Here is a 27,010-nt window from a genome sequence, read left to right as displayed (position 1 = left end):
AACGGTTAGGACACTTCGTGCGCACTCATTTAACCAAGACACGTGTGGATCAGAGATGTGATCGGAATGAAGATGCAACAAATATGCCCCCTAGTGGTTAAGATCATATTTTACATTTACACAGTGAGCTAAATCTTACCATATTTTTGCAGTGTCACTTTTGTCAAGTTTCATGAAAGGTTTGCAATTTTTGAGAAAATTTGTAGCTCAGGTTGAGGTTCAGGTTGAAAGTTTGCTCACTAGCTAGTAAGTTTGTTTTCAGATGTTTTATCACCATGCTCAGTAACATCATGTAGTGTTTGATGCAGTCCTTGCAGGGTATTTTGTAAATGATATTCGTTTGCTGGTTGTTGGTACTGTTTCAGTAGCTGTTTCAGTGTGTTGGTAGGTTTGTGGGCTGCCATGATGCCAAGGGGTCAGAGTAATCTGGTAGTTATCTCTGAGATGTTTTTGATGTATGGTAGCATGGCTAGAGTTTCTGGGCATGTTGTGCCTTCTTGTTTGGGTTTGTTCTTTAAGAATCGCTGAACCGTGTTCACTGGGTACCTGTTGTTCTTGAATATGCTGTATAGGTATTTTTCTTCTGCTGCTGCTAGTTCCTCGGTACTGCAGTGTGTTGTGGCCTGTTTAAATAGTGTCCTGATGCAGCTGCGTATATGGGTGTTAAGTATTTAGTCTGTGTGTGTTGCTTTCCTGTAGATGCTGATCTGCAGTTCTCCATTGACTGTTTGTTCCACTGTGACATCTGGGAAGGGGAGTCTGTTATTGTTCTCTTCCTCTTTGGTGAAATTTATACCAGTCAGGATGTTGTTAATGATATTATAGGTTTCCTCTAATTTGTTCCATTTCATGATGACAAAGATCTCATCCACATAATGGATTGTGGGGAGGGCTGTTTATTTGAGACTCTGCATCACGGCTTCTGCTAAAGATCCTAATATTGGTGATCCTATGGGTGTCTTGTTGACTTGTTTGTAAGTCTTGTCAATGAAAGTGAAGTGGGTGGTGAGGCACAGGTCTACTAGTTTGAGGATGCTGTCCTTGCTGATGGAGTTGGTGCTGTTTGGTGTTTGTGTCCTTGGTTCGTCTAGTAGTGAGGTCAGTGTTTCTTTGGCTAGGACAGGCAAAATAGAGACACGCACTGGAATTCCTAGAGGCCTGGCATTCAAAACAGAACTCAATCAATAAACACATCGATTTGGACCCCATATACCAATGGAAATGATATCACCCACCTTAACAGACCAAGACACATAAATAGAAAGTAGGACAGAACACCAGCACTTCACCGGAGGCTCACTGATGATGTTGAAACTTTATTGCTGGAACAGCACAGCAGGTCAGGCAGCATCCAGGGAACAGGAGATTCGACGCTCCGGGCACAGGCCCTTCTTCAGGAATCATTCCTGAAGAAGGGCCTGTGCCCGAAACGTCGAATCTCCTGTTCCCTGGATGCTGCCTGACCTGCTGTGCTGTTCCAGCAATAAAGTTTCAACTTTGACCTCCAGCATCTGCAGACCTCACTTTCTCCTCACTGATGATGTTACCTAGCATGGTGATGAAACATCTGAAAACAAACCTTCCAGCTCAGTGAACAAACTTACAACCTTCATGAAAGGTGTCTATCTATGAGGCCTAACAAGTATTCTTGTACAATCATCCCAAACTCACCTCATTAAATGTCCACCACATTCCTCTTGTCCAATGGTAGCCCGATTCTCCCACTCATTGTGACTGGAGGTACTTGCTGTTGTTGGGATATTGGGATATTATCCTTTTAAGAGGATATTGTACACCCAATCAAGCACTGTCAGTGCGGAGCTGCCTTGTGTAGTTTCCTAGACATGGTGGACAGGCACCTAATGGCTAAGATGGTGTAGAGGAAGGACATGTCTTCCACAGGACCACACCATTCTGGTCCATGGTTTCCACCAGCGATCTCAGCTGTCTGAAGGAACACCCAATAAGGTCAATGACCTTCTCCGCTCCAGTAGAGTTAAGTGCCACACTCTTTTGTCTTTGCTATCTCACACTCAGTTACTGCACACTATTCTGCCAAGACGCATGCTGTCACTCTTATGATAGTTTGCAATAACTTCATTCACACACCCTCACCCATTTAATTTTCCCATATCCCAACCCTGCATGGATTCCATGCTGCCTAGTTACTCACTCCGGATACCTCATCACCTTTCCCTACCTGCACTAGCACTAACAACTGTGTCACTCATTTTCATTTTACTCAATCCTTCCCTTCTTGAATTTCAGGAGAAAGTGGCCTGTAATAGGGCAGCAAGAGCTAACCCTGGTGATGGAGTGCCTGATATTTAGTTCCTCACCCCTTAGGGTAAGAAGGTCCTGATCTGGACTATGTTGGGTAGCTGAATGACTGTGCCCAAGGAGTTTATCCTTGACGTACTGCGTGAGGATCCCTTAACTGAAGGCCATCTCCCTTGACTTGACTGTGGACTATTCACTTAGACTTTGAGACATGGCCATTTATTTGAAGCATAGTCGGTGTGTTTATTGTATAGGGTGCTGGCACGTGGTGTAGATGGGAGACTGGTATAGGATGAAGCTGTGCAGCAACATGTCCACCTGCTTGACTGTTGAATACTGACAACTGTGATAAACGTCCCGGCTTTGTGCTTGTGCTAAAAGGGACAACAGTACTGTGAGCCTGTTAACTCTGGCTGAGGGCGCACAGTGCTAAAAGGCAAGGCAGAAATGCTGTGAACATCTAGTTAAGTGTGAAGTGAGGAAGCACTAATAAGGAAAGTGAACAGCCCTGAGCAAGAAGCACACTCTCTTAGTGGATTGGAAGTTGCCGTGATGGTGTGAAGAGGCTGGCTTGTGTTGAATGTCCGTCTGTGGACATGTGGTGCATATAGCAGCTGCCTATACAGCATTTCCTAAGACACTGGTGCTGGGTGTACAAGATGGAGGTCCAGAAGAGCAAGCAACGAGCTAGAGTTCAGCTAACTTGATATGACTTTCATTACAAGAATTCTCACTGTACAGTTTCTAACTGGCAGGTAGGAGAATGGGAAAATGCATCTTAACAGAGTGAGATTAAGATTGAGGGTGATAAGAAAAACGATAATCCACATTAGTAGGCCTCTTGCTGTTTATTACCAAGAATCTGGTTTTGACAGCTGGAATTTGGGGGGGAAATGCATCTTGTTGCTCTAAACGTTCACAATGGCCTTGCTTGACTTCTCATGTGATTCTTCTAAATTTCTCCCATATCGTTCAGAGTCTGCAAACTTTCTGTCCAGTGTTTAAGATAGATTTTATAATGGGATTCAATTTGCATAAACTTACATTTTTGGAAAGAAGTGCAAATAAATTAATTAGTAAGGACATTTCACAGTGCTAACAAATGGACTTATACAAAAACAATTCCTGTATCTGGATTCGTGATACTGCATCACGTCATTCATAACACCATGGCTGGGGAGGAGTTTTAACCTGCTCGAATGCCCAGAAATAACCAGAATGAAGGTGACTCTAAGTTGCTCAGGTACATAGTGCTGCTGTGGTGGTCTTTTGTACAACCATCTTTTAGCATAATAGAATTAAGATCTTAAAGTAAATCAGAATCCCACTGGCTTATGTCAGCAGTTTAGTGCTTCTTTACGAACAGTGAACCTTTACCCATACTAACCATTTTGAAACAGGGTGGATAATTTTTTTCCTAAATGGCCACACACATTGAGAGGAGAAAATATTAATTGAAGCAAAGATGACATCAATTTTGTGTCTCAAGTATACCTGTCATAATATTAGTGTAGCAGTTAGTTAATAGCTTTACTCAGAACTACAGTAAAAATTTGAAAGATTTTTTCTTTAATTCTGTTAACATTAGCAGTGGACAATTGTGTGTTTTTACTGTAGAGCATCTGACTAAATTTTGTTTCAATAATAGAATTGACATTGAGACTTGCTGTTACAGGTAGTTCTCCAATAACGCAGTAGTTGCTTTCTCGTGCGACACCGTCTTATAGAAAATTGCACAACATAAATAAGGGCCTATGGGAAAAACAAGGTTAGGGGCGAACCACCAAAATTATCAGTAAAAATCGAAACAAAAATAGTAGTTAACCTAATAAAAACAATAGCACTGTCTAAGTAAATCTTTAAGTTGTATATTTTAATGAAATAACAGTAAAGTTTTAACATGTTAACACTAAAATCACAGACAACAGCACTGTACCTTTCACAAAGCTCATCAGCAGAAAGCTCACCGCACAACCCAACTGAACATATGATGCCAACGTGGAAGTCCAGTCCTCCTGAAGATTCTCTCCCAGTTTGAAATAAAATTCCTTCTAAATGCAGACTGCAATTCCCAGTTTTAAGCTACATTTCAAGGCTTGCAGAGCTGATTGCATTCCTGTTTTAGCTGAACACACTGTGCATTGTGCAGACGGGGGATCCTGAGGCTGGGTTTTGCTGTTCAGCTAGTGCCGGGGATGAAATTGCATAACAGCATAATTGCATAAAATTAACTTTCTTTTAAAAAGTCTACAATTCACAAATCACGTTACAACCAAATAGCATTTAATAAATATAGAACTACCTGTATCATTCTTACAATACTACTATTTTGTCTTTAATAATCTAGTTTGTACAATAACAAGTAGCCTTATTGTTGTCTTCTATCCACATGGTATAGTATTCCAGTGGGAAACCAGGATTTCACAATTATGTGCAAGGAGATAATCCTTTAACAGAATAAAAGGAGAAGGTGCTTGATTGTTTCATACTTGGCATATGTCCACCTTGCCTCCAGACTGAAAAGTCCGTTGTTAACCTACTCATCCAAATCATGGCTGTTCCACTGTGATATTACACTGAGAGAAATCTTAATTGCTACAGAGTGGGATTTCCCCCTCATCTAGGAGAAAGACCAATTTGACTGGCCTGCAGCTCTGTAGTCCTAGCAGTACAAGGATTGAGAAGTAGCCACTGCAGTCTGAGAAGAAATGTCGTGCATCCAAGACTTCAGGCAAATTCAGGGATTTTAGAGAAACCTGCCAGACTTCAGAGAGAATGGTAGAGTGATATCTGTGTTTTAGAGGTTGTGGGAGGCTGCCTGCTGTGAACACAGGGCATTCCTCTGAGACCCCCACTCTCTTAAAGGAAGTACCTTACCCAGTTACCTGACAGCAATCCTTGTAGTGAAAGTTACTGGGATACTCATCTTCTCACTACCATTTCCTAGCTAAAATAGTAGCACAGCTGAAATGAAAACCTTTACTGGCCTGTAATTGGCCACTTAAGAATTACGATAAACTTAAGAGCAAGCAAACTGACTGACACCTCAACCAGGCACTATAATAGGGGAGATTCATTGAGGGTGGGAGGGTAGACCACAGATTTTGTGCACCCCCATTCAAAAATGTCAGGTGGCAGTGCTGGGCAGAAAATGGAAGCAGATTAAATATTTAAATAAAGTATGTACACCTACAATGTTCACCAGTAGCACTGGAGTAGCTTCCACAGCTAAAGATAACAGCCAACATAACACTTCAGGCAAGTTTCATGATGTTGCATCTCATTAGCATTACTCAACAATAAAACTGGCTCCAGTGGAGTGGGTGTGTAGGTTACATAAAACACAGCTGAGGGATAATATAACAAAACAAACTCAAAAAGCCATGCAGTCTTACACTAATATTGACATTATTTAATTGTTTTTGACAATTTTTAGTTTGCATGATTGAAATGTTGCATCACAATGTACCATTGTCACAAAAAGAGCACTATAGTTTATACAAGATATCAGTCACAAAAATATCACATTTTTATTCTACATTTCTCTACATGTAGAAATCCCTGCTGAACTTGAGGACATAATTAAGTAAAATGCTGACTAAGATTAATAATACATTATTTACATGTCTTTTACAATTGTGCAGCATACCAGCTGTTGGGCATGGTATTTCTTCAGAAAATTACGTATCATTAACATTGGCTGACTCACTTGCAAGTAGACATGCATTATTTTTATATATCCTCCTTCTGTGGTTGATACCAAAAATCAGGGACAGCTTAGACTGATCTTACATGTGAATAAAAATCAGTGATATGTTTTAAGGTCCATTGAAAAGAAATCCAAGATTAAAAATGAATTTCTTTTTAAAAGATCAACAATATTGGTAGGGATAGAATTTTAAGGGATTAATACTCATACCCTTATTGTTCAAACAGTTATATTTATCAACAAGCTTGATGCTGATATTATCAATAGCAGCTACAGTGGCAAGTTAAGAGTCACCACATTTTAAAAAAAGCTCACTAAAGTTAATCGAAAATAATTATAATGACTACACTCATTATAATTGTTTGCAAGTTCTGGCTGCCATAGTATAAAAAAACTTGAAGACACTGGAAAGTATGCAAAACAGATTTACAAGGATGTTATCAGAGGGTGATGGGAATATGGAATTTATTGCTTGTAAGGGTGGCAAGGGCAGAAAACCTTATTAGGAAATATTTAGATATGCATTTATGATGCCAGGACACACAAGACTATTAGCAAATGAAGTTAGAATAGTCAGGTCTTTTTGACTGGCATGGACATGATGGGCCAAAGGGCCTTTTTCTGTGCTGTAGATCTCAATGACATGAAGTGTAAGCCTATGTGAAAAGGTAAATAGGCCAATCCTCTTTTCTCTTAAAAACAGAAGGCTGAGAGGTGAATTAAGTCTTTTTTTTAATTATAAAGGGTTTTGGTGGAGTGGCATCAAATATTTGCAGTTGTGGGAATGAGCAAAACTCAAGGCCATCAATGTGAGATGATCACTAAGATTTCAAAAACGTAATTCAGAAGAAATTTCCAGTGTGGTGAGAAATTTTGGAACTTGACCACAGGGTGTTGTTGAAGCAAATAGTATGGACACAATTAAGAAGAAGCTAGGTAAAGTGCAAGAGGGAGCAAGCAATTGAGGGTTACACTAATAAGAGTTGGATGAAGTTAAAAATCACATAACACCAGGTTATAGTCCAACAGGTTTATTTAGAAGCTTTCGGAGCGATGCTCCTTCATCAGGTGGTTGTGGAGTATAAGATCATAAGAGGTAGAATTTACAGCAAAAGTTTGCAGTGTGTTGTAACTGAAATTATATATTGAAAAAGAGCTGGATTGTTTGTTAAATCTCCCCTCTTTTAGAATGAACATGTTGGTTTCAGTTCTTTCAAATGTAAATCACAGAACTTTTTTGAAGTTACATTCTCAAGTGACCTTTACCAACTGGTGTCATGTCGGCCCAGGTAATGCATTTAAGGTGTGAGGTTTTAACTTTGGGGATCTCCAAATCAAGAGTGAGGAAGCTTGAGCGCAGCAGAGGTCAGTTTGGGCTAGTCTGGCCAATTGGTCTTTATCTGTAAAATTAGCAGCACAATCTGATAGTAATTCGAAGAGTTCCAAATTGGGAACACACAAAACTGCGGAAAAGTTTCTACTCACGAACAACCCGAGACTGAGACAGGCGGATAAACCGCTGAGAGCAGGTGCGGGCGGAATTACGCCCAAAATTCCGACACACGTCTTATTTTTTCGGCGATACCCCGTCCCCCAGAATAAAAATCAACCGGGATTTGCGGGAGGCAGTTAATGGAGAACCAGATGGAAAAGCTTTACTAACCGGCGACACCCCCGGGGGATGGGACCACTTCTCCGCAGCCAAGGCCCAGCTCACAACGGCGGGGTTCCCCGGGCAACCGTCACCAAGGGCGGGGTTCCCCGGGCAACCGTCACCAAGGAACGCCGCCGCCGCCGCCTCCCGGCAGGCGCTGGGACGAAGCGTCGTGAAAGTGCTGCAAAACGCGAAGTCGAGCTGATCGGCGGCAAAAAGCCGTAAAGGAGAGTCCCGTCGCTAGGGGGTGGGGGAAGGGAGGAGGAGTTGGGTAGAACAAGGAATTCAGTCCGTTTGAGGGAGTGGGCAAGGCGCTGGTATTCATGTAGGAGGAAATACATTGAAATATAAAAGTTCAGCTGCAGATCTGGCTTAAACATCCCTTTCCCACCCCCTCCCCCATCCCCTCTCCCTTCCCCCACCCCTCCCTGCCTCCTGTCCCCACCGTAACGATGGAGGAGAACATGGAGGAGGACCCCAGCTACCAGCCCCTGATGATGGACGATCACAACCACAACAACTGGGAGGCCAACGCGGACGCTTATCACCATCAGCAACAACAACATCGCCATCAACACCACAGCCACCATCACCCCAGCCAGCCCGCTCTGTCCGAGCCGGGGGGCACGCCGCGAGCACAGCAGGATCCCAAAGTGCTCCTTCCGCATCCAATGCCTCTTAATGGGGAAGAGCGAGGGCCGGCATCGCACAGGGAGCCTGACGCCGAGCCCGTGGCCGGCAAAGTAACCTTGAATATCAACAGCTCGGCCTCCAAGTTCTGTAAGTCAAGCAGGGAGAAACCTGAGTGTGAGAGAGAGATAAATGCGTCGATAATCGATCGTTAAGCCAATTAGGATTGCATTCTTTTTTAGATGGCTGTGTAAATTTGAAATCTACGATTAATCTTTTGGAGACCGTGGATTTTGTGTACTTCTTGGTAACTAGTGTTTGCGTTCTTCTGTCAGTTCTACAAGGGGCATGAGCCTCATTTAACTGCAGCGTGTATATAACTTATTGTGATTGCAATTATGCAATAAAAACTAGAATAGAAATGCAATTCAATTGGAAGGCCTAGTTTCCCAAATGTTAGTCATGAACTGAGTGCAAACGTGAATTAACAGCCCATTTGTAAACTTTAAAAGACTAATAATTTTGTGTGATTTTAGTTTGAGTTATTAGGAATAAATCGCTATCAGTCTTGGATTGAAATAAGAAAACAGATTATTTTCAGCAGAATAGATTTTGCTGCCTTACAAAATGTTTGGATGTTTCCTACAAGTAACTTGTCTTTAGCATTAATTTAGATATTTTGGACATGTTGGATTTGCCTCATTGATGATTGATAAAGTGTAATTGTTAACTGGAAGTGAGTCAATAAATTGACTCTATTAATGTAGTGAGAATGGTGTAGTATTCTTTAAGTGGCATCAAAACCAGGAGATTGAAATTGCCTTAAGATCACTGACATCCATTGTAATTTTTTTTGTTTTCTTAACATTTTAGGTGAGCTATGTTGTGAATAAGAAAAAGCATAATTATAACCCAGAATTAGGGGAGTTAAGTTAATCTTGCTACATGTTATCCTGATGTTTGTGTATCACTCCACTCTAACATTTAAATCTGCAGCTTCAAAATCGATTGTGGTGGTGAAACACACAGAACTGAAGGATTTGGGTTGATCCCCTACACTCTGTTGATTTACTCATTCCCCTGATTTTCCAGAGCAGAGATATAATCAATGGAATGAAGGCAAAATACTGTGGATGCTTGAAATCAGGAGCAAACACAGAGAATGCAGGAGAAACTCTGCAGATCTGGCAGCATCTCTGGAGAGAGAAACATTTAACATAGCAAGTCTGGTATGACTTCTTAAGAATGTTAACTTGCCACAGATGCTGCCAGATCTACAGAGTTTTTCTGGCATTCTCTCATTTGTTTAGGTGTCATAAACAAAAACAGAAATTGCTCAGACACCTCCACAGATCTGGCAGCATCTGTGGAGAGAAAGCAGAATTAATGTTTTGGGTCCAGTGTGGCCCTTCAGAATGTTCTGAAGTAGTTCATTGGAGCCTAAACTTTAATTCTGCTCTCTCTCCATACATGCTGCCAAATCTGCTGAGATTTCCAAGCAATTTCTGTTTTTGTTTGTGAAAGAAGAGAGTATTATGTGATTTGGAAGTTACTTTTAAGGTTTTGAAAAGTGACTATAGTTTCCTTCTGCAGCCATTCAGTGCCAGTAAACACTCACTGTGTAGGCATTAGAATCTATTCTGTGGAGCTAGTTGAAATAACCCATGTGTGTTTAGGTCTTTTGGAGAGGTCTGTGACTGTTGTTCCACTTATACTAAACTTATTTGTTATAGTTTACTCTTGAATAAGTAAATGAAAATTCAGACTGGTTACATTGTTATAGAATCTAGCAGTGAAGTACAGTGAATTCCTGTTGCAGTGCTATAGGTTTAAGAAAGAAACAAAATAGTATTTTCTTCAGATGAAATGTGAATTATTTATAAAGCATTATTTATGATCTTGGGGGTCTCAAGGTGCTTTGTAGACAATTAGCCATTTTGATGTAGTTACTGTTGTAAAACGGAGAAGCATGGCAGCTAACCTGTGTACAGTAAGGTCACGCAAACAGCAATGAGGTAATGGCAGTTATTAATAATGTTGGTTGGGGGCTAAAGATTGTCCACAATACTAAATCATGCACCCTTACTGTTCTATGTAATAGTACTTGAAGTCTTCGTTCACTTGAGACAACAGGCCAGGCATTAGTTTAACTGCCTTAACTAAAAGATGGCATGAGCTGTGTAGCATTCCTTTGGTATTGCATGGGAAGAGACCACCTAGATTAGGTGAACAATATGCTAGATTAGGAAAAGAACCTGCAATTTTCTGACTTGGGCAAGAATCAGTTCAAAGTTTGAAGGAACTACTTGTTTCAGAATTACTTCAGTCATAGAGTTATAGAAGACCCTTTTACATCTTTCCCTTCTCACCTTCAACCTATGCCCTCAAGTTTGGGCTCCCCAATCCTTGGTAAAAGATCTTGGCTATTCACATTATTTATGCCGCTCATGATTTTGTAAACCTCGACAACTTTATCCCTCAGCTTCCAACAGCCCCAGCCTCTCCTTATAACTCAAATCCTCCAACTCTGGCAATTCTTGTAAATCTTTTCTGAACCCTTTCAAGTTTCACAACATCTTTTCCTATAACAGAGAGAAAGTCCTTGAAATGTTTTGGATTTTAAACATTGGCTGGACACCAAGAAGATATTTTGTACCGATGATGTCTGTTCTTTTCTTGATGTATCCAAATTGAATATTTTGAAATGTTGTTTACTTCACCCGAAATTTTAAAAATTGTCTCTTATAAAATATTTTTTGACTCTTTACTTTTGCATGGAGCCTGTGACCAGTGGAGTGCCACCATTGGTGCTGGGTCCACTACTTTTCATCATTTATATAAATGATTTGGATGTGAGCGTAAGAGGTAGAGTTAGTAAGTTTGCAGATGACACCAAGATTGGAGGTGTAGAAGGTTACCTCAGATTACAACGGGATCTTGATCATGGGCCAATGGGCTGAGAAGTGGCAGATGGAGTTTAATTTAGATAAATGTGAAGTGCTGCGTTTTGAGAAAGCAGATCTTAGCAGGAATTATACACTTAATGGTAAGGTCCTTTGACCTATAGGGAGAGGTTGAATAAGCTAGGGCTGTTTTTCCTGGAGCGTCAGAGGGTGAGGGGTGACTTTATAGAAGTTTATAAAATCATGAGGGGCATGGATAGGATAAATAGACAAAGTCTTTTTCCTGGGATGGGGGAGTCCAGAATTAGAGGGCATAGGTTTAGGATGAGAGGGGAAAGATATAAAAGGGTCCTAAGGGCAACTTTTTCACGCAGAGGATGGTACATGTATGGAATGAGCTGCCAGAGGAAATGGTGGAGGGTGGTACAATTGCAACATTTAAAATGCATCTGGATGGGTATATGACTAGGAAGGGTTTGGAGGGATATGAGCCAGATGCTGGCAGGTGGGACTAGATTGAGATATCTGGTTGCATGGAGTTGGACCAAAGGATCTGTTTCCATGCTGTACATGTCTATGACTATGTTCTTTTCCAAAAGTTTACTATTGTATTTGCTACCAGAAAGAAGTTTTTTTCCTCTATACTTGAAGGAATAAAATACTTAATGAATTGTTGACATCTACATTGGAATATAGAACAATTTAATATTTTTGATTTCCTTGTATTTTAGAGTATCGGAAGTTGGGGTAGGATAACTGACTGCTTACTTGCCACTTTTCAAAGAGGAATGATATGTGGTTTCAGAGCATTGAAATCATGAGGTAGGACAGTGGATGTTGGCTGCATGGACTTTACTTAAGCATTTGACAAGGTCCCTCATTGTAGGGACCTTGTCAAATGCTTTTGTAAGATTAACTCACAGGGATTCGCAGTGAGTTGGTAAGTTGGATACGAAATTGGCTTGGTCATAGAAGACAAAGAATAGTTGCAGGTCATAGAAGACAAAGAATAGTTGTGGAGAGGTGATTTTCTAATTGGAGATCTGTGACTAATGGGTGTTCAGCCAGAATCTGTGTAGCAACTTCTGTTGTTTGTAATATACCTAAATGATTGGATGAAAATGTAAGTAGTCTGATTAGTAAGTTTGCAGACGACGAAAATTGTTGGAGCTGTGAATAGTCAGGAGGAAGAAAGGACCTTGAACCCATCATGTGCAAGACAAGCATAGTTTACAAGATTCCAAGCAAAGAGTGCATGAAACACTATGTAGGACAAACAGGCAGACAACTAGCAGTCCGCATCCATGAACACTAACAAGCCATTAAATGCCACAACCAGCTGTCCCTAGTAGCCATACACACAGATGACGAGGACCACAAATGTGACTGGGACAACACAACAATTATAGGAGAAGATAAACAGAGGACAGCCAGACAATTTCTAGAAGCATGACATTTATCCACAGACTCCATTAACAAACACATAGACCTAGACAAGTATACCAGCCACTACAATGAATAACCGGAAGCAGCAGGAATGGAACCAAATAAGCTCCAGCAGACACAGTACAGCAGTGCTTCACAGGAGGCTCCAAAGCACTGAAGATGTCACCGAGACAGGGGGGAAACATCTGCAAATCAACTTCCCAGCTCAGCAAACATACCCACAACCACGACAACTGGCACCTGAGCTACAAATCATTACGCAACCCTTGACTGAGTAAGATTGTCAAAGGATACAGCAAGATATAGGTTAGTCGGAAAAGTTTGGCAGAAAAATGGCAGATGGATGGTGCGAGGTGATGCATTTTGGGAGTTCAAATGCAAGAGGAAAGCATACACTTAATGCCAGGACCCTTAGGAGCATTGTTATAGAGAGAGATCTTGGGATGCAAGTTCATAGCTCCCTGAAAGTGGCAACAGAAATGGATAAGGTGGTAAAGAAAATTTAATGGCATGCTTGCCTTCACTGGTCGGAGCATTGCGTATACAAGTTGGCTAGTCACGTGGCAATTGTGTAAAACATTAGTTCGACCACGTTTGGAGTATTGTGTGCAGTTCTGGTCACTGCAGTTAAGGAGGGATGCTGAGATTTTGGTGAGCGTATAAGAGGTTTGCAAGGAAGTTGCCTAGATTGGAATGTATTAGCTATAAGGAGAAGTTGGATAAACTTCGATTGTTCTTTCTAGAGCATCAGAGGGTGAGGAGACAACCTGATGATAGAAGTATACAAAATAAGAGGCATTGTTAAGGTGGATAATCGGTTTTTTTTCACCACGGTGGAAATGGGAAATACTAGGGCATATTGGTTCAGTGAGAGAGGGGAAGTTTAAAGGAGATGTGTGAGATAAAGTTTTTTTATTACACAGGGTTGTAGGTGCTCCGAACACACTGCCAAGGGAGGTGGTAGATACAGATATGAGAGCAACATTTGGACAGATACATGAACAGACAAGGAATAGGGGGATACAGACCATATGCAGGCAGATGGAATTAGTTTGGAATAGCATCAGAATGTTTGGTTGGAGGGCCTGTACCTGTGCTTTACTGTTCTTTGTGAGTAAAGATAAAGAGAAAGCAATTATAGAAAGATGTTGGTATGTTAATATTGCTTTGTGAGATTCTGCCAGATCACTTGTAATTCTACGAATCAGGAATCGGCCCATTCCTGATTACTGCTGTCTTTGTGTTTATTTACTTCTGCCTGGAAGAGTGTAGTTGCTTCATTTCTAGCATCTTTTACTTTTTTGTTTCTTTTATTCCCATTATTTTAATGGTGTCTTTAGTTCTGGTCATGGAGCTTGGTAAGAGAAGACACTTGGTCAAGAAATGAATCACAGAGGAGAGAAAGTGAATCGTATGATAAAGAGGTTATTTAAACAAAGATGACATTTGGACAAGAGACAGGGAAGAAGTAGTACTGGGGTCCAAACTTACAGATGCAACTACTGCAGTTGAACAGCCCACAAAAAAATCAACAGATTGTTGAGAAGTGGGGTCTCTGGGGTCTTGCATGTGGAGATGGCTGAAGAATAGGTACCTGCAGTGCGAGGCGACAAGATTGAAAATGAAGCAAAAAAAGTAAGCGAAAAATCTTGAGATCTGCGCCTCTTCTGTTCTTGGTTGATTGAATTGGTTTGATTGCTGTGTGATCTGGCAGAATCTCACAAAGCAATATTAAGTCCTCCTTTCACCTCCCAGAATCACTTACTATTCTAAAGACATCTTGAAATAGAGATAACCATGTTCACTTATCTCTTGCAACTATAGTTTTAAACCCTCTCCAGCCTCCTCCAGCCTCTCCTCTAACAAGTCCGAGTAACTCAGGGATTTCTTATCAATAAGTGACAGGCTATCTGATCAGTTGCCTCTGCCACTTATTTGGTAGCAAATTTAGCGCAGAAACAGACTAGTAGTGACCTAACCATTCCATACTAATGTTTATGACCCACTCAAACGTCTTCCCATTTTTCTCAATTAAATCTACTATCATAACCATCTATTCTTTCTATGGATTCCCCTTAAAACGATTGTATTCTGTTCACCTCAGACAGTTACTGTGTTTGCAAGCTCCACATTCTTCAATTCTTCAGGTGAAAAGTTTCTTCTAAATTCCCTATTGGATTTCTTGATAAATGTGCTATATCAACTATTTCTAATTGCTCTGTTCCTCGTGAGAAGAAACGGTCCCTCTGCATTCACTCTATCAAAATCTTTCCTTAATAGAAAGATGTCTATTTGTTCATCTCTCTGCCTTTTTTCTTCAACAGAAGAGACCCAATCTGTAAATCCTTTCTTAAAATGCATACCCACACACATCTGGTAATATTCTTCTAAATTTTAAACTGCACTGGCTTCACTGTCTCCAAATCACCATAATATGGTGACCATAATTATATGCATTTCCTTCCTTTTCCAAGCCAAATTTCCTAGGTTTCAATGTGTAACTTTTTCTCTTAATTTCTATCTTCCCTCGTGCCCTCATGAGCCCAGTCTCATTCTGTATTCTTCACTGAGAGAACCATTTAAATTGTTGAAGCAGCTGCACTCTAGCTGGGTGCTCTCCCCCTCAGATTTATCAGTTTCACCAGGTTAGTTTGAAATGTTCAGTGGTTTCAAATGTATTGTGATTTCAGTTATTAAAACTTTAAAGGGTTTGGATCATTGCTTTATTTTAATGTTTATTATTATCCAGTGAATGATTCTTTTAAAGCTCTAGTATTACCCATTCAGCTGCCATCTATACTGTGAAATGGTTGAATTGACATGGAAGGGCCTGAAGGACCATGGGGATTGAAGAAGGGTTAGTCTGGAGCACGAGGAGCCATGAGGGTTTTGGGACCCCTTATAAAGTATGGTGAACATGGTGGCCCAAGGGCAGTTGAAGGAAGTAGCATACTTTGGCATGGTGGGATATTTGGGGTGTATGATGAGGCAAGGGACTGTAGGGAGTGTGAAAGCTCTGGCCTTTTTTTGCATATTGCAGTTGGGGTGAAATCCTAAAATGACAAGATAACCCTTTTAAGCAAACCATCTCTAATAGCCCTTGGTTCTCTTTCCAAAATGTTTCTCAGATAGAACGGCCTGACTTTATCTGGTATCTGGCAATGAAGATCACATTTTTGGTGTAGGTGTCTCCCAAGACGGTTGTGCATAGCCAGGAAACACTCTCAATTTGCTTCCAGCTGAAAATCTGGCCTTGGATATCATAACAGGCACATTAATTAATTAGTAATCATCGGGTATTGTTAGTGTTGATAACAAGCAAATAAAATAACAACAGTTGGGTGTCATTGGATTTTCAATTTTGGGTTACTTCTGAATATTTTTAGAAATGGGAAACTTTCATTGGGCTTTTATGAGCCCTGTCCTTTCTTGCAGTCAAACCATTATCAATCCATTGTCTTAAGATATCCCTCAATCCCTTCTTTTGCACCTGAAATGCATCATTTAAGGGCAGATGATAGCATAGTGGTCATATCACTGGATTTATAATCCAGAACTCCAGATTAGTGCTTTGGGGACATGAGGTCATATTACTCCATGGCAGATGATGAAATCTGAATTCAGTAAAAAAGCCTGATACTGGCTGTGTAACTGTGTTTGATTATTGTAAAAACCCATCTGGTTCACTAATGAACCAGATGGGTTTTTGGCACATAGCCCTCTAAACTCTTCCTATTCATTTACCCATCCAGATGTCTTTTAAATGTTGTAATTGTATCAGCCGCCACCACTTCCTCTGGCAGCTCATTCCATACACACACCACCCTTGGTTTTCTCTCCAAAATTTAAAAATGCAAATGCAGAACTTAAATGATAAGTTGATTCCCTCCAGAATGGCATTTTAGTCAACCCTCAGCAGGTGGACTGCAGTAGTTCAGGAAGGCAGGTCACAACCGTCTTCTTAAAGGCACCTGGGATGGGGATTAAATACTGGCCAGCTAGCAGTACCCACATCCCAAGAATGAATTAAAAAAAGAGCAATGATTGTGAATTAATTCCCACCTCATTCTACCTTGAGCAGGACTTCCAAAGACAAACTGTAAAATACTGTGGAGGATGAAAATCTGAAATAAAAACAGAAAAGACTGGAAATACTTAGCTGTTTTGGTAGTAGCAGTAGACAGAGAAACAGAATTGTAGTTTTGAGTCAAGAACTAATTCTGATAAAAGGTAATCAACCTGGTACATTAATTTTGTTTCTCTTTCTTCCCAAATGCTGCCAAACTATTTCTAGTGTTTAGTTTTTTTTTATTTTTCTCAAATGTGGCAGCAAAATATGCCATAACCCATTTGGTTGCAATTATGTTCTGAATTTTGAAGATAAATATGCTTTATTTTCTCCTTAAAAGGAGATATTTGACAAACATTTTCCAAGGGATCATTTTCATCTATGTCCAAAACCAATTTTCCTGGCTATTATCATGGTTGTGACCATACAGAAATTGGTGGATCTGTGGATTGTGAGGAAGGTTGTCAAGGGATACATCACACTATAGATCAGTTGGAAAATTGGTGGGAGAAATAGCAGCTGGAGTTTAAATCTGGACAAGTGTGAGGTTGGGTCGTCAGATGAAGAAAAAAGTACTGTATACAATCAAGGGCAGCACCCTGATTATCATTGATATGCAGAGAAATCTTGAGCTGCAAGCCCATAGCTCCCTAAAAGTGCCAATAGAAGTGGATAAGATGGTAAAGAAGGCATAAGGCATGCTTGCCTTCATTGGTTGTCAGGTTTCGGGTTTGTGGTCTGTAATTTGCTGCTTTTTAGGTGTGTTTGAATCACCCCCAGATCCCTGGTTCTGACACTGGACTTATTGAGGGGATGTGAAATGAAGAAGGCAATAGACAGATGTTTAGGGCAAAAGAATTATTTAACTATGAAAAGGTAAGTATAATACAAGAAATAAGAAAAAAGGAAAATAGAATAAAATAGTGAAATTGACACAATTATACAGAGAACATGAATTAGATACACGATCAAGTTAAACAGAGGTTTAAAACACTATTCAAAGCTAAACAGCAGTTTTAACCACAGGCACTTTCTTCAGGCTTCCTACCCCTCGAGTCCCTGCAGTGTCACCACCCGCCTTCCCCTCCCTGCTAGCTAGGTTGGAAACTTTGATGTCTCTGGAGTTTCAGCTCACCACTGGGGAAAACACCATTTTAAAGACTGTCCAGTTGCTGAGGTTCTTGCTGTTGGTTCTCTTAGCTTGGAACATGCCTGTATCTGGAAGCTCTTCTTTGGATAAGGCTTGGTTGGCTTTCTAATCTCTTAGATGTCTATTGTTGCAATGATGCTCTTGATTTGGCATCCTGATTCAGCTTCTCTGTTCGGCCCCTGTGGTTCTTGTTCCAAAGCTGCTTTCTGTGGCTAGAGCCTGTGGGGAAGCTGTTTTGCAGGAGCTTGATGTTGGGAAAAGGCTCGCTTGTTCTCCCAGATCAGGGCGAGCAGTTATAACAACTGTCTGCTCCTTATCTCCTCTCAAACCTGTGTTTGATTACAGAACATTTGTTACTCCTCTCCGGGTTGAATGAGCCTCCTGATTACTGGATGAGATGTGAATGGCTTTCCGTTAGTTTTGAATGCCCCTTATTTCTGTTGGATGGAAGTAGGTTAAAGTTTTGCTGATATTAAAGGACTTCACATTCAGAGGCGCACAGGTTCGCATGTAGTAGAATGGTGTGGAATGTTCAGTATGTATGTGTCTGAGCAAATTGATTAAAAGTTGAATGGTTTGATATTCTTGTAGGCTCCAGAATGTCTCGGTTGTTTGGTCTGCAGACTGGTGCTCATTGTCTGTAACTGAGGTGTTTGTTAGGGACTTCCTTTAGCGTTACAAGCTAAACCCCTGTTCCAGACTGCTGCCCATAGGTTTGCACATTGCCTTGTCTGTCTCAGCCAGAGAGCACAGTGAATCTTAGTTCAAATGTGAATTCCACAAACTCGTGTCCCAAGCTCAGAGGGTTTGAATCCAGGGTATTGGATGGGGAGTTTTACCCCACTTTACAGTTGGGACATTGAGTATAAAAGATGGTGAGTCATGTTGAAGCTATATAAAATTTTAGTGAGGCCACATTTGGAGTATTGAGTAGAGTGTATGGTGCTGGAAAAGCACAGAAGGTCAGCAAGAATCTGAGGAGCAGGAAAATCGACGTTTCGGGCAAGAGCCCTTCATCAGGAATTAGGCTTGCGAGGGGGGTGAGAGATAAATGGGAGAGGGGTGGGTTTGGGAAGAAGATAGCTGAGAGTATGAGAGATAGGTGGGGGTAATGGTGATAGGTTGGCAAGGAGGGTGAAGCAGATAGGTGGGAAGGAAGATGGACAAGTCACGAGGGCAGTGCCGAGTTAGAGTCATAGAGATGCACAGCATGGAAACAGACCCTTCGGTTCAACTCGTCAATGCTAACCAGATATCCTAACAAATCTAGACCCATTTGCCAGCACTTGGCCCGTATCCAAGTTGAAGTTCTAAATTGGAGAAAGGCAAATTTTGACGGTATTAGGCAAGAACATTTGAAAGCTGATTGGGGGCAGATGTTCGCAGGTAAAGGGACGGCTGGAAAATGGGAAGCCTTCAGAAGTGAGATAACTAGAATCCAGAGGAAGTATATTCCTGTTCGGGTGAAAGGGAAGGCTGGTAGGTACAGGGAATGCTGGATGACTAAAGAAATTGAGGGTTTGGTTAAGAAAAAGAAGGAAGCATATGTAAGGTATAGACAGGATAGATCGAATGAATCCTTAGAAGTGTATAAAGGCAGTAGGAGTATACTTAAGAGGGAAATCAGGAGGGCAAAATGGGGACATGAGATAGCTTTGGCAAATAGAATAAGGAGAATCCAAAGGGTTTTTACAAATACATTAAGGACAAAAGGATAACTAGGGAGAGAATAAGGCCCCTCAGAATCAGCAAGGCAGCCTTTGTGTGGAGCCACAGAAAATGGGGGAGATACTAAACGAGTATTTTGTGTCAGTATTTACTGTGGAAAAGGATATGGAAGGTATAGACTGTAGGGAAATAGATAGTGACATCTTGCAAAATGTCCATTTTACAGAGGAGGAAGTGCTGGATGTCTTGGAATGCATAAAGGTGGATAAATCCCCAGGACCTGATCAGGTGTACACTAGAACTGTGGGAAGCTAGAGAAGTGATTGCTGGGCCTCTTGCTGAGATATTTGTATCATTGATAGTCACAGGTGAGGTGCCGGAAGAGGTTGGCTAACGTGGTGTCACTGTTTAAGAAGGATGGTAAGGACAAGCTAGGAACCTACAGACCAGTGAGCCTGACGTCGGTAGTCAGCAAGTTGTTGGAGGGAATCCTGAGGGACAGGATGTGCATGTATTTGGAAAGGCAAGGACTGATTAGGGATGGTCAACATGGCTTTGTGCATGGGAAATCATGCCTTACAAACTTGATTGAGTTTTTTGAAGAAGTAACAAAGAGGATTGATGAGGGCAGAGCAGATGATGTGATCTATATGGACTTCAGTAAGGCATTCGACAAGGTTAGCAAGGTTAGATCTCATGGAATACAGGGAGAACTAGCCATTTGGATAGAGAACTGGCTCAAAGGTAGAAAACAGAGGGTGGTGGTGGAGGGTTGTTCTTCAGACTGGAGGCCTGTGACCAGTGGAGTGCCACAAGGATCGGTGCTGGGTCCTCTACTTTTTATCATTTACATAAATGATAGGATGCAAGCATAAGAGGTACAGTTAGTAAGTTTGCAGATTACACCAAAATTGGAGGTGTCGTGGACAGTGAAGAGGGATACCTCAGATTACAACAGGATCTGGACCAGATGGGACAATGGGCTGAGGAGTGGCAGATGGAGTTTAACTCCGATAAATGCAAAGTGCTGCATTTTGGGAAAACAAAATGTATATACATCAAAATGGACAGCAAAGCTGAACTGCACATTTCAGTGCATTAATCTCGACTGGGGGCCCAGGTTCTGTCCTCTCTCTTCCCCCAGCTGCCACGGAAGTTGCAGCTCACAAAATACCACTGACTCAGCGCCATGGAAACGTGCAAAGTTTGGTATCAGCTACGGATTAATCCATTTTTCATGTTCAATGATCATCATGAAAGCAATCTCCATTCTAAAGCATTGAATAACTGATTACTTCAAGCAAAAAATAACTTTTTCAACATTCTGCCAGTGTTGACACTGTTGGTGAGGCCAGTAGTTATTGTGCATTCAAAAAATGTTGGTGAGTTGCTCTCTTGAACCATGACGGTACATCTGGTGTAGGTAGACCCACAGTGGTGTTAGGGAGAGAGTTTCAGGATTCTGACCCGGCGACACTCAATGAATGTTGATATCGACCCTTATCAAGATGGCATGCCCCTTTGGAGGGAACTTAGATGAAGTGGCATTTCCATGTGTCCCCTGCCCTTATCCATCTGATTTTCGAGGTCAGGGGATTGGTAAGAACTGCTTCAGAGCCTCTGAGTTGCTATAGTGTATCCTGTGGATGGGGCACACTGCTGCTACTGACTGTTGATGTTCAATGGAGTCATTGCTTGTGGATGTGGTGCCAGTCAAGTGGGCTGCTTTGTCCTGGGTGGTGTCGAGTTTTCTGAGTCTTCTTTGAGCTACACCCATCCAGGAGTATTCCATCACACTCCAGACTTGCGCCCTGTGGACAGGCTTTGGGGATTCATGCAGTGAGTTACTCAGTCGCAGGCTCTGACCTGCTCTTGGAGCCACAGTGACTGGATTGATGAGGTGCCTGGCTGGTTTGGGCTTGTTCTGTCTTTCGTCACAGCACAGAAACAGATAAGTAAATAGTTTTAAGTGTAACCTTGCTATAAATTTGCGATAGTGAGTAGAGTGGGTTCTTTGTTGATTATATGTCTTTATTGGCATCTGTCTCTTGTCTAAATTTTAAAAATACAAGCCATAACTTTTAAGCTAGCCTGGAGCAGTGTTTTGCAGAGCAATGAGACGGTGCTATTTTCTGGGTCTGTAGATTGAAAGGAGCAAAATGGCCTTTAGAGTGCTATGCTCTTCTTGGCAAAAGTGAGGACTGCAGATGTTGGAGACCAGAGTTTAGATCAGAGTGGTGCTGGAAAAGCACAGCAGGTCAGGCAGCATCTGAGGAGCAGGAAAATCAATGTTTTGGGCAAAAGCCCTTCATCAGGAATATGCTCTTCTTGTCAGATGTGGGAGTTTCAGGAGAGTTTAAGGGTTACTCAGGATTATATCTGCAATAAATGTCGTTGGTTGCAAATTTTGTCGGATCAAATGGATCGTTTTGGAGCAACAGTTAGAGGCAGTGAGGAATTTACAAGAGCGAGGGTGTGTGATGGAAGGCAGTTATAGGAATGGAGAAAAGCTGCAGATACAGTCAAATAGATGGGTTAACTCCAAGAAAGGTATGAGAGGTAGGCGGGGAGTGCAGGAGTCTTCTGTGGCTATCCCCATTTCAAACAAGTATAGTATTTTGGAAAATGTAGGGGGTGATGGACTTTCAGGGGAATGTAGCATGAACAGCCAAGTTTCTGGTATCAAGACTGGCTCTAATGTAATGAGGGGTATATTGAGTTCCAAGCGATTGATTGAGTTAGGGGACCGTCAAGTCTGAGGAACAGACAGACGTTTCTGTGGCCAGCAGCAAAAAAATCAGAATGGTGTGTTACCACCCTGGTGCCAGGGTTAAGGATGTCTCCGAGAGGGTGCAGGATGTTCTCAAAGTGGAGACGGACCAGCAGGAGGTCATTGTACACATTGGTACCAATGACGGGAAGGGAAAAGGATGAGACCCTGAAGGGAAAATATAGAAAGGTTCGGCAGGAATTTAATAAGGAGGTTTTCATGGGTAGTAATATCTGGATTACTCCCTGTGCTACAAGCTAGTGAGGGTAGGAATGGGAGGATAGAGCAGATGAATGCATGGCTGAAGAGCTGGTGTATGGGAGAAGGATTCACATTTTTGGATCATTGGAAGCTCTTCTGGGGTTGAAGTGACCTGAACAAGAAGGATGGATTGCACCTGAATTGCAAGGGGACTAATATACTGCCAAGGAGATTTGCTAGAGCTGCTTAGTCATAGAGATGTACAGCATGTAAACAGACCCTTCGGTCCAACCTGGCCATGCCAACCAGATATCCCAACCCAATCTAGTCCCACCTGCCAGCTCCCGGTCCATATCCCTCCAAACCCTTCCGATACATATACCCATCCAAATGCCTCTTAAATGTTGCAATTGTACCAGCCTCCACCACTTCCTCTGGCAGCTTATTCCATACATGTACTACCCTCTGTGTGCAAACGTTGCCCCATAGGTCTCTTTTATATCTTTCTGCTCTCACCCTAAACCTATGCCCTCTAGTTCTGGACTCCCCAACCCCAGGGAAAAGACTTTGTCCATTTATCCTATCAATGCCCCTCATAATTTTGTGACCCTCTATAAGGTCACCCCTCAGTCTGTGACACTCCAAGGCTGTTCAGCCTCTCCCTATAGCTCAAATCCTCCAACCCTGGCAACATCCTTTTAAATCTTTTCTGAACCCTTTCAAGTTTCACAACATCTTTCCGATAGGAAGGAGACCAGAATTGCACGCAATATTCCAGCAGTGGCCTAACCAATGTCCTGTACAGCCGCAACATGACCTCCCAACTCCTGTACTCAATACTCTGACTGATAAAGGAAAGCATAACAAACGTTGTCTTCACTATTCTATCTACCTGTGACTCCACTTTCAAGGAGCTATGAACCTGCACTCCAAGGTCTCTTTGTTCAGCAACACTCCCTCGGACATTACCATTAAATGTGAATTTCGCTGTTTGTTTAGTTTTCCTAAACACACTCCCATGGCCAGAGATACATGATTTCAACTGCGCAGATTCAAGACTGTGTCGGTTAGCAGTGTGGGTTTCTCTCTCTCTCTATCTATCTCCTATCTATCTATCTCTCTCTGTCTCTCTCTCTCTCCCTTACAGACCATGTGCTTGCTGCCTTTGTCTGTCTCTCAAAAACGGAGCAGCCTGTAACAGCCAAAAATTTTTCCCATCCCCCATCTTGGTGTTGGAAGGTTGGAACCGGGATAAGATGGGGGAGGGGAAATGAGGAAACTGGTGAATCCAATTGAAGCTGTGTGGTTGGAAGATCCCAAGGCAGAAGATGAGGTGTTCTTTCTCCTGGCGGGTGGTTAGGGTGTGGCGATGGAGGAAGCCCAGGACCTGCATGTCCTTGGTGGAGTGGTAGTGGGAGGGGGAGTTGAAGTGTTTGGCCATGGTGGGGTTGGTGGTGTGGTTGTCCCAGAGATTTTCTTTGAAGCGCTCTGTAAGTAGGCATCCTGTCTCCCCAATTTAAGGAGACCACGATGGGAGCAGCGCTTATGGCAAATGACATGTGTGGAATTGCAGGTAAACTTTGATAGATGTGGAAGGCTCCTTTGAGGCCTTGCACAGAGGTGATGGGGGAAGGTGTGGGTGCAGGTTTTGCAATTCCTGCGGTGGCAGGCGAAGGTGCCAGGAGGGGAGAGTGAGTTGGTAGGGGTGTGTGGACCGGACAAGGGAGTCGTGGAGAGAATGGTCTTTACGGAAAGCTGTTAGGGGTGGGGAGTGAAATATATCTCTGGTAGTGGGGTCTGTTTGTAGGTGGTGGAAATGGCAGAGGATGATGCGATGTATATGGAGGTTGGTTTGGTAGAAGGTGAGGGCCGGGGCATTCTGTCCTTATTGCTGTTGGACGGGTGTAGTTCGAGGGAGGAGGTGCGAGAAGGCATCATCAACCATGTGGGAGGGGAAATTAAGGTCTATAATGAAGGCGGCCATCTGGTGTGTTCTGCGGGTGGAACTGGTCCTTTGGGAACAGATGGGGCGGAGGTGGAGGAGTTGGGAATAAGGGGTAGCACTTTTGTAGGAGGCAGAGTGGGAGGAGGTGTCGTCCAGATAGCAAAGAACACCTCTGGGACACCCGCACCAACTAGCCCCACCCGAAGACTTCAACACTCCCTCTCACTCCACCAGGGACATGCAGGTCTAGGCCTCCTCCATTGCCACACCCTAACCACCTGACACAGGCGGAAGAACATCTCCTCTTCCATCTTGGGACCTGTCTTGGCATCGATGTGGATTTCACGAGTTTCCTTATTTCCCTTCTTCCCCCCCCCCCCCCACCTTATCCCAGATCCAACCTTCCAACTTGCCACTGCCCTCATGACTTGTCCTATCTGTCCATCGTCCTTCCCACCTATCTGCTCCACCCTCTTCTCCAACGTATTGCCATTATCCCTCTCAGCAATCTTCCCCCATGTATCTCTCCGCCTGCTCAGCTCACATGCCTCATTCCTGATGAAGGGCATTGCCTAAAACATTGATTCTCCTGCTCCGCGGATGCTGCCTGCTCTGCTGTGCTTTTCCAGCACCACACTCTCGACTCTGATCTCCAGCAACTGCAGTGCTCACTTTCTCCACATTTTGGAGGATTGTGTGCACTATAGGAAAGATATAGAAACTTTGGGGAGTCTGCAAAAGAGGTTACCAGGATGTTGCCTGGACTGGAGTGTATTAGCTTTAAGGAGAGGTTGAGCAACCTGGATTGTTTTTCCTAGAGCAACAGAGACCATTGGGCTGACCTGGCATGGATAGGGTGGATAGACAGTCTTTTGCATCTGGTGGAAATGGGTCAAAGACTAGGACCGTAGGTTAAGGTGGGGAAGGGAAAGTTTAAAGATGTGCAAGGCATTTTTTTTAAACACCGATGGTAGTGCCAGGGAGGTGGTAGAAGCATATGCAATAGTAAGACTCATGTAGGCAGGGAACAGAGAGATACGGACCATATGCAGGTAGGTGAGTTTAGTTTAGAATGGCATTGTGGTAGTGCAGGCATGTTCCTGTGCTGTACTGTTCTATGTTCTGTGTTTGATAGAGGTGTCCTCATTGTTAGCTTGATGAAGTATTGCTTTTCACGAGGAGATGATGCAAATTTAAGATATATTAGAGCTGAGGAAAATTTGTTTTAGGCAGAGAGTTGATATGGTCTGGAATGCATTATGAAAAAAGCTGATGGAAACAAATGCGATTGTAACTCCCAAAGGGTGATTAGGTGTGTATTCGGTAGAAGAAAAATGCACTGGTAAATGGTGTCAGAGATGGGAAATAGAACCAGTTAGATTGCTTTTTCAAAGATCCAGAACAGGCTCGATAAAACAAATGGTTTCCTGTGCTTTGTATGTCTGAATTTGAAGTCATGTGATAGCTGCTGGAAATTGTGATTTGTGTGCCAACTGAACTTGTCATGGAGTTGATCCAGTTCTTTTAGATCTGCTGCTAATTTAGGTCCAGTGTTTGTTCTTGCCTTCTTTAAGCTATGCCAATTCTATCGACTGGAGGTACAAACTGCTGTAACCTGCAATTGCGGAATTTGCGGAATAATCTCTCAAGTTTTGAGATTTGTAGCCGACAAGATGTCACACTTTAGTTGAAGTGTATGAATTAGTTTGAATTGTTATGTCCATATGATTATATGTGTGACTGAAATGTGGTGGCTTACGAGAAATATTGTGTACAGTTCTGGCCGCCACACTACCAGAAGAATGTAGATGCTTCGGAAAGGATATGGTGGCACAGTGGTTAGCACTGCTGCCTCACAGCGCCAGAGACCCGGGTTCAATTCCCACCTCAGGCGACTCTCTGTGTGGAGTTTGCACATTCTCCCTGTGTCTGCATGGGTTTCCTCCGGGTACTCCAGTTTCCTCCCACAATCCAAAAATGTGCAGGTGAGGTGAATTGGCCATAATAAATTGCCTGTAGTGTTAGGTGAAGTGGTAAATGTAGGGGAAAGGGTCTGGGTGGGTTATGCTTTGGCGGGTCGGTGTGGACATTGGGCCGAAGGTTTCCCAGGATATTGCCTGGTATGGGGGATTTTCACTATGAAGGAAAAGGTTGGATGGACTGGGTTTGTTTTCATTGGAATGCAGGAGTTTGAGCGGCGACCTAATAGAAATTTCTAAGGTTGTGAATGCTGCGGAAAATATGAATCTTTTTCCCAGGGTGGAGGTGTCAATTACTAGGAGACACAGGTTCAAGGTCCTGCTCCTTGGATGCTGCCTGACCTGCTGCGCTTTTCCAGCAACACATTTTTCAGCTTGTTTGTTGCAATCCCTTGTGGAAGTGGGCATGACTGAACATCAAATGAGGAAACAATCAAAACTTGATGCGGTGTGCCACATGCTTAATTAGGAGTGTCACTGAACAGTTGCTGACACGTATTGAGTCAGGGCTTTTTGTACAATGAGTTTGTAAATTCACAGTCGAAACTCCATTGTTATCATTTGTCTCCTGATTATTTGACTGGGAATTTTATGGGATAAAACCTT

At 42.4% G+C, this 27,010-nt stretch overlaps 1 protein-coding gene and 1 long non-coding RNA gene across 2 annotated transcripts in view; one reads left to right on the top strand and one right to left on the bottom strand.

Moving 5' to 3' along the window:
- Positions 1-735: 735 nt before the first annotated feature.
- On the bottom strand, positions 736-7,794 carry LOC122561241. The gene is made up of 3 exons (XR_006314954.1): positions 7,653-7,794; positions 4,217-5,044; positions 736-1,158 (listed from the first exon to the last, which is right to left on the bottom strand). It is a non-coding gene; the product is annotated as an uncharacterized LOC122561241 (long non-coding RNA).
- Positions 7,795-7,922: 128 nt separating this feature from the next.
- cacul1 (CDK2 associated cullin domain 1) overlaps positions 7,923-27,010 on the top strand; it is a 110,950-nt gene continuing 91,862 nt past the window's right edge. The window contains exon 1 of the mRNA XM_043712850.1: positions 7,923-8,423. Coding sequence (XP_043568785.1) covers positions 8,096-8,423 — 328 coding nt within the window. The 5' untranslated portion in view covers positions 7,923-8,095. The remainder of the gene's footprint in view (positions 8,424-27,010) is intronic.

This window comes from Chiloscyllium plagiosum, chromosome 22 (assembly GCF_004010195.1).
Source record: "Chiloscyllium plagiosum isolate BGI_BamShark_2017 chromosome 22, ASM401019v2, whole genome shotgun sequence".
NCBI classification, from domain to species: domain Eukaryota; kingdom Metazoa; phylum Chordata; class Chondrichthyes; order Orectolobiformes; family Hemiscylliidae; genus Chiloscyllium; species Chiloscyllium plagiosum.
This window is presented reverse-complemented; position numbering and strand designations above follow the sequence as displayed.